This window comes from Calidris pugnax, unplaced genomic scaffold (assembly GCF_001431845.1).
Source record: "Calidris pugnax isolate Ruff unplaced genomic scaffold, ASM143184v1 scaffold263, whole genome shotgun sequence".
Taxonomy (NCBI): domain Eukaryota; kingdom Metazoa; phylum Chordata; class Aves; order Charadriiformes; family Scolopacidae; genus Calidris; species Calidris pugnax.
The window spans coordinates 91,324-99,391 of NW_015090993.1; the positions used below are offsets into that span (position 1 = coordinate 91,324).

General features: G+C 51.5%; 1 protein-coding gene across 1 annotated transcript in view; it reads left to right on the top strand.

Annotated features, from left to right (window-relative positions):
* Nucleotides 1–7,951, top strand: part of LOC106895408 (guanine nucleotide-binding protein G(k) subunit alpha-like) — a 43,911-nt gene extending 35,960 nt beyond the window's left edge. Inside the window, exons 8-11 of the mRNA XM_014954823.1 lie at nt 115–244; nt 5,032–5,185; nt 7,030–7,236; nt 7,353–7,951. Coding sequence (XP_014810309.1) covers nt 115–244; nt 5,032–5,185; nt 7,030–7,220 — 475 coding nt within the window. The 3' untranslated portion in view covers nt 7,221–7,236; nt 7,353–7,951. The remainder of the gene's footprint in view (nt 1–114; nt 245–5,031; nt 5,186–7,029; nt 7,237–7,352) is intronic.
* The last annotated feature ends 117 nt before the right edge of the window (nt 7,952–8,068 follow it).

Consider the following 8,068-nt stretch of genomic DNA (forward strand, 5'->3'; position numbering starts at 1 on the left):
CCCAAATCCTGCTTTTTTTAGAGTTCCTCAGTTCCTCAGAGCCTCCTCCGTCCCCCGACGTGGTGGCCGGGGAGGTCTCCATAGCTTCTGAGATGGTTCTCCTGCCTCTCCCAGGATGTTTGATGTTGGTGGCCAACGGTCAGAGCGGAAGAAGTGGATCCACTGCTTCGAAGGCGTGACGGCGATTATCTTCTGCGTGGCCCTCAGCGATTACGACCTCGTCTTGGCTGAGGATGAGGAGATGGTAAGTGATGGAGAAGTTTCCAGCCCTCACCTACGTGGGGCTGTAAAAGGGAGGTGGAATCGTGGGGTGGGCACGTCTCTGGCTGGTTCCTCTTGTTGCAATTCTTCAAGGGCTGTGAAGAAAAGCACTTCCTTGCGGCAGCCTGTGGTATCTTGCCCCAGAAATGGATAAATATTATCACAGAATGGTTTGGGTGGGAAGGGAACTTAAAGACCATCTCATTCCCACCCCCTGCCCTGGGCAGGGACACCTCCCACCAGCCCAGGTTGCTCCAAGCCCCCTCCAACCTGCCCTTGAACCCCTCCAGGGATGGGGCAGCCACAGCTTCTCGGGGCAACCTGGGCCAGGCTCTCACCACCCTCCCAGCCAAGAAGTTCTGCCCCACATCTCATCTAAACCTCCACTCTTTTGGTTTAAAACCATTCCCTCCTGTCCTTTGGCTCCCCTCCCTGATCCAGAGTCCCTCCCCATCTCTCCTGGAGCCCCTTGAGGGACTGGAAGGGGCTCCAAGAAACAACTTCCTCCGTTGCGTGGCGTCCGGGAGCCGTCGAGAAGTGCGTTAATTTGCTGTTGCTAAAGGAGGTGAAGGAATCTGCCTCTTCTGGGGGTAGTTCTTGAGGCTTCATTCTTTCCTCCTGCCTCCTTTGACGTGCCCTTGCCCTTTAAAAACCAGCCGCGGGATTTATTGCCTTGTGCTTTGATGCCAAAGACCTTGAATTGCTTTGAATTGCCCCAAGAGATACCGCTCTTGGCGTGGCTTCAACAGCAGCAGCAGCACTTCCCGGGCTTGCTGCTTATCAGCCTACACTTTGTGGGGCAAAGTCATGTGGGGAAGGGTTAAAAATCCCCCCCCAAAAACCACAAAATCAATCCTTGGTGATAAGGGGAGGGGGGGGTTTGTTTGCTGCGTGTTCGGGGTCTTTCCTGTGCGAAAGCGATGAATGAATTCCCTGATGAAATGATGAAATGCTGTTCTTCTGCAGTTTATAAAAGATTCATGGCCGTCAGGCAGCCTAAAAAAAGCCCGTTTTGTGTTGTCTCCTCTGGTTTAGTTACCTGAACGACTTGGATAGAATATCCCAGCCGACCTACATCCCCACCCAGCAGGACGTCCTGAGGACCAGGGTTAAAACCACCGGCATCGTGGAAACCCACTTCACCTTCAAGGACCTGTATTTCAAGTAAGCCAAGCCCCCCTGGGGGTGTTTTGGGGACCTGGTGGGTCATGTGTCCCCCCCACCCCAACACCCTGGGCTGTAAAACCTTCTCTCCTCCTCCTCCTCCTCCTCTTCCTCGCCGCCGTTGCGCTCCCTCTCTCCCTGGCACCGCTCACCGGGGAGACCGGTTTGACTTTTATTTGCCTTCTTCTGTTCTTTCCAGCTGCTTTTCTGTTGGAATCGCAGACACAGGTACCGGCTGCTTGTTTGTAGGATCCACCCCTCCAAAAAAAAAACCAAAAACAAAACCCCACAAATACTAAAAGGACACTGGCTGCTGGATTTTGGAGTTTGAATTTAACCCTGTCCTGCAAAGCGGGAGATGAAGCCTCTCCCCACGCTCCCAGCCTCAGCTCTGGGCTACCTGGTCTTCTCCAGGAGGCTGTAGGTGACACTGGGGACCTTGGTGTGACACCCCAGGGGATGGGACATCCATCCCTGTCCCTTCTGCCTTCTAAATCCAGTTCCTTCAGGGCTCGGACCTGGCAGTGTCCCTTTACTATCACTAACAGAGCTTCCTCTAACCCCGTAGCAGCTGCTCGCCTGCCTTTTAGCTCTCCCCCTCCCTGCTCTCCCTCTGCTCGTTAGAAAATCCTCATTAGATCTTGGCTTTGGATCCCTTGTGGGCTCCCAACAAACAGCCTGGACCCCCTTAGGGTCAGGCTTTTGTGTCCCATAACGTGGGTGTCAGAAAAAGTGGGTTCCTTTCCTCTGCCACGACGTTTTCCAGCCTGTGTTGCTCCCAGCCTTTAAATAAGCATTTATTTGCTTATTTCTCTTTAGCTTGTGTTTGAAAACGGTTTGAAAGAGCTGCAAAAAAATCTTGAGCGTGGCTATATAATCCGAGTGATAAAATCTGACCCCTTCGCACGCTTTTTTTGGGGGAGAACAGTCGCGTTTTGGCTTCGGACCCAGCTTAACTCAACGTTTTAACAAAAAACACCTGAATGCGTTTGCGTCACCGAGCTCTTTCCGTGGCTTCTGGTTCCTTCATCCCGGGGGGGGTGGAAAAACCCCTCATCTCCTGCTGTGATATCTCAGGATTAGCCTTCCCAGCTGTGGGACCAGCCATGGGCTGCTCAAAAATCCTCCCCGTCAGACGTGAGCTGGAGGTGGTGGGGGGTTTTATTGTTTAATGGTTAAAACCCTCCTTTCCGAGGGGAAAAAGGGAGTGCTGAGAGGGGGGATGGCTCTTTCCCCATCTCTCCTGGAGTCATGGATCATGTGTGGAGCCCAAGATGCTCCACGTCCCCTCCAGGAGGGATTTGGCCCACGAAAGGAAGCGTTAATACATCTCAAACCCTGAAGCCACCATCCTTCCTGCAATAGGAACCTTGATGTCCCATCTCGATGGTGACCAAGGGGCTGAGATGGCCTCAGCAGAGCTGTGACTCCCAATTTGGGATTCACTTGGCCACACTGGGATGTCAGGGACGCTGGTCCTTTCCAGATGGCTCAGCCCTACCAGCAGAGTAATGGCAAACGAGGGAAGTGATTAAATACCCTGTATCCTCAGGAAAATCTTCATCTTTCCCCGCTGTGGTCCACGGGGAGGGTTTATCTTAAAGAGGAGCCAGGATTTGGCCAAACTCCTTTAGCATCGTTAAATTATGTCCCTTTTGGCCCAGCCCGGGTGGTTTTCCCTCCCGTCTGCCTGTTTGAGAACAAATCCATGGTTAGGATTTTCCTAACTCTTGGGTATTGACTCGTATCTGGTTTGATTTAACCAAATCACAGCCCCTCAGGACAATCCCTCTCCAAATACTGTCCTGAGCAGAGGGTTGTAACCCTGTGGTGAGACACATCTTGTTTTACACACAGGAATTCTGTCAGCAGCTTTCAAACTTCACATTATTTTGGCTTTTTTTAAAATTTAAATACACAAAACTGCTTCTTCACCCCCTGAACTCTTTTCCTGGGCCCCTGGTAGTGGTGGGCAGGGGAGCGTGTTCCAGCTCATCCCCAGTCAGAGTTGGGTGTAAATGAACTGGAAACGTTGAGGGTGAGGAGGTGTTTGGAGTCCGGTGGAGCAAAAAGGATGGTTGCTAAGGAAATAAGAGGCAGAGAACAAAATAAACGTGGCCGGGTGAATCAGCAGAGTTCTGGAGAGCTGGGGAGGAAACCTCTGCTTCTTCCTGCTGAAAATGTCCTAAAGAAAAAGAACTTGAAAATCCAGAGGGATTTAAAAAGAGGCCTCGGAGCTGGTGGCTTGGCCTGTGCGTGTTTTCCCCAAATCCTGCTTTTTTTAGAGTTCCTCAGTTCCTCAGAGCCTCCTCCGTCCCCCGACGTGGTGGCCGGGGAGGTCTCCATAGCTTCTGAGATGGTTCTCCTGCCTCTCCCAGGATGTTTGATGTTGGTGGCCAACGGTCGGAGCGGAAGAAGTGGATCCACTGCTTCGAAGGCGTGACGGCGATTATCTTCTGCGTGGCCCTCAGCGATTACGACCTCGTCTTGGCTGAGGATGAGGAGATGGTAAGTGATGGAGAAGTTTCCAGCCCTCACCTACGTGGGGCTGTAAAAGGGAGGTGGAATCGTGGGGTGGGCACACCTCTGGCTGGTCCCTCTTGTTGTAGTTCTTCAAGGGCTGTGAAGAAAAGCACTTCCTTGCGGCAGCCTGTGGTATCTTGCCCCAGAAATGGATAAATATTATCACAGAATGGTTTGGGTGGGAAGGGAACTTAAAGACCATCTCATTCCCACCCCTTGCCCTGGGCAGGGACACCTCCCACCAGCCCAGGTTGCTCCAAGCCCCCTCCAACCTGCCCTTGAACCCCTCCAGGGATGGGGCAGCCACAGCTTCTCGGGGCAACCTGGGCCAGGCTCTCACCACCCTCCCAGCCAAGAAGTTCTGCCCCACATCTCATCTAAACCTCCACTCTTTTGGTTTAAAACCATTCCCTCCTGTCCTTTGGCTCCCCTCCCTGATCCAGAGTCCCTCCCCATCTCTCCTGGAGCCCCTTGAGGGACTGGAAGGGGCTCCAAGGTCTCCCTGGAGCCTTCTCTTCTCCAGGCTGAACCCCCCGAACTCTCTCAGCAGCAGAGGGGCTTCAACCCTCCCAGCATCTCCGTGGCCTCCTTTGGCCCCATCCAACAGCTCCATGTCCTTCTGGTGTGTTGGTGGCCCCAGAATCCCCCCCCTTGCCCTGCTGGCCACGGGGCTGGGGATGCAGCCCAGGGTGTGGGGGGCTTGTTGGGCTGCCAACGCACATCACCGGGGCCTGTGGAGCTTCTCACCCACCAATAACGATGGGGACAGGAGATTTTTCTCCATGCCCTGGTCACAGGGAGGTGCTGTGGGTTGTCCCCGCAGCCTGTTCCCTGGGGGTGATACCTCCATGGAGGAACAAACACATCCTGGGGGAGTCAGAGAATGAGGAGGTGACCTGTCCCCTGCTCAGGGCAGTGCCCATGCTCTTCCTGATGTGGTGGCAGTGACGACACGTTGGTGACACTCAACTCTTTCTTCTGGCCTTTGCACAAAACCTGTTCGTGTCCCCCCCACCCCGTCCTCCCTGAATAACTCTGGAATGAGGCATCACCCCTCCCCTCCTTCTGATTTTTATTTTCCAGAACCGGATGCACGAGAGCATGAAACTCTTTGACAGCATCTGTAACAACAAGTGGTTTACGGACACGTCCATCATTCTCTTCTTGAACAAGAAAGACCTGTTTGAGGAGAAGATTAAGAAGAGCCCCCTGACCATCTGCTACCCCGAGTACACAGGTACGGCCGGGCCACTGACACCCCACTTTATTTGCCACCAGGGCCAGGAACGAGTCACTTAAACCCCACACAATCCAAGAAAACTTAAAAACTTCTCTTTTTTCCCCCCCTTCCCTTGGTTCTTGGGCAGCTTCTTTGGGTTCTCCAGTTTGCTGGTGGCTCAGAAGGGATGTGCTCCCTCATGTCTGCAGCTCATCCTTTATCTGTGTCTTTTATGGCCTGGGGTACCAAGAGCAAAGTCTCACACTCCAGCAAATCAAGGTTGCTCCCATTTCCTGCACGTTATTAGGACAATACTTTGATTTAACCTCATTTTTGGAGGCTGAGAAACTTCTCCACACCCTGGGGATGGTGGTTTTCCACCGTGTGTTTCAGCGACGGCCCGTCCCACACAGGGATGGTGCTTCACCGTGGAGGCATTTTGATTTCCTTCAAACCTCCTTATTCCTGTCACTTGTCACTCTTCTGACCCAACTGCGTGTTTCTAGCGTGAAATTCTATGATTCATATGATTCAGATTCATGTGATTCATAGAATTGTCTGGGTTGGAAGGGACTTTTAAGATCATCGAGTCCAACCATCAACCCAACTCTGATAAAACCCATCACTAAACCATGTCTCCAAGCTCTATGTCAACCCAGCTTTGAAGTCCCACCAGGGATGGTGCCTCAACCCCTTCCCTGGGCAGCCCATTCCAAGGCTTAAGAACCTTCTCCGTGGACAAATTGTTCCTCATCTCCAATCTGAACCTCCCCTGGTGCAACTTGAGGCCGTTTCCTCTTGTCCCATGGCCTGTTCCTTGGGAGAAGAGACCGACCCCCCCTGGCTACACCCTCCTTTCAGGGAGTTGTAGAGAGCGAGAAGGTCTCCCCTCAGCCTCATTTTCTCCAGCCTGAGCACCCCCAGCTCCCTCACAAGTTCTCCAGCCCCATCTCCTTGTTCTCCAGACCCCTCACCAGCTCCGTTCCCCTTCTCTGGACCCATCCAGCCCCTCAAGGTCTTTTTTTGTGGTGAGGGGCCCAAAACTGGACACACACTTGAGGTGGGGCCTCATTGTTCCTGACCCAGACCAGGATTCTTGGCCACCTGGGCACACTGCTTTGGTGGCCTTCTTAGTCAACCCAGCCAAGGGTTGACCAACACCCCCAGGTCCTTTTCCAGTTCAGCCAAGGGTTGACCAGGTCCTTTTCCACCAGGCAGCTCCAGCCACTCTGCCCCCAGCCTGGAGCATCCATGGGGTTGGTGGGACCCACACTTGGCCTTATAGAATCATAGAATCATCTTGGTTGGAAGGGACCTTCAAGATCATCTAGTCCAACCATCAACCAAACTCTGACAAGAAAACCCATCACTAAACCATGTCCCCCAGCACCACGTCAACCAATGCCTTGTAGAACCTCATCCCGTTGATTTTGCCCCATCCATCCATCCTATCCAGAATAGATTCATAGAATCATCTTGGTTGGAAGGGACCTTCAAGATCATCTAGTCCAACCATCAACCAAACTCTGACAAGAAAACCCATCACTAAACCATGTCCCCCAGCACCACGTCAACCAATGCCTTGTAGAACCTCATCCCGTTGATTTTGCCCCATCCATCCATCCTATCCAGATCCTTCTGCAAACAATCAACAATCCCTGGGTGGCAGAAGGAGTGACTCCTCCAAGGTCACCCCACCAGAAGCTGGAGATAAACTCCAGCTTTACCAGAAGGGGTTAAGGGTGGATTTGGATTTGTAGCTGGATAAGGCAGATGGTTGCAAGCAGCTTAATATGGACTTAAAAGATCTCTCTCTGCCGTGAACTGTTGGCCAAAGTGAAGGGATCGGGTCTTTTTTTCAGGCTCCAACACGTACGAGGAGGCAGCTGCCTACATCCAGTGTCAGTTTGAGGATCTGAACCGCAGGAAAGACACCAAGGAGATCTACACCCACTTCACCTGCGCCACTGACACCAAGAACGTGCAGTTCGTCTTCGACGCCGTCACGGACGTCATCATCAAAAACAACCTGAAGGAGTGCGGGCTCTACTGAAGGGCACGAGAAGGAGGTAAAGCTGAGCCTGCTCTTTCTTTTAAAACCTTTTTTTTGGGGAGGGGAGAGTTGGTTTTGAGTTGGTTTTGCCTCCTCCCTCGTTCACCATCACCCTTTTTTTCTCTTTTTCAGTTTGAAACGGCGGCGTTTTTTTGTGCCCCGGACTCTTTGCTGCCTGGCGGGGACCGGCTGGGAGCACCAAGAGGACCAGAAGAAAAGGGGGAAAAAAAACAGCAAAAACAGCATGCAAAATCCTTGCATTCTTTTAGCACAAATCTTAACTCTTAGTAGGGGGACCTTTTTTTGAAATTGAGACGGGAAGGTCGAGGTTAAAACAACCCTTTGGAGCGTGACCGGATCCGTCCGGGTGACGATCCCAAACCTGTACAGCCGGTGTGGAGTCGAGGTGTTGGGATTCCACACCTTCAATATGTAGCTTTCTCTCTCTTTTTTTTTTTGGGTTAACAAACCACCACTAGTTTTATTTTTGGGGGTTTTTTTTTGAAGCTTCGGTTGTTGTTTATTTTTATTCTTATTTTATTTTATTTTTTTTCCCCATCCGGAAAACTATTATCGACTCGATTTTCTTTCTTTCTTCGCGAACGGAACCTTGTTTTAAAAAGAATAAAAAATTAAAAAAAAAAACAAAAAAACAAACAAAAAAATCACTTAACTATGCACACGTGAGCAGATCATGCGGAAAGAATTTCCTCTTTGCAGGAAAAGAAAAAGAAAAATAATCTTTTGTTTTTAACACTTGGGACGGGCGGGATAGATTTCATATTTCTGCCGCTTTAAAGGCCATCCCTTTGGCTTTTTCCTGGTGATTTCTTCCTGCCCCCCCCCCC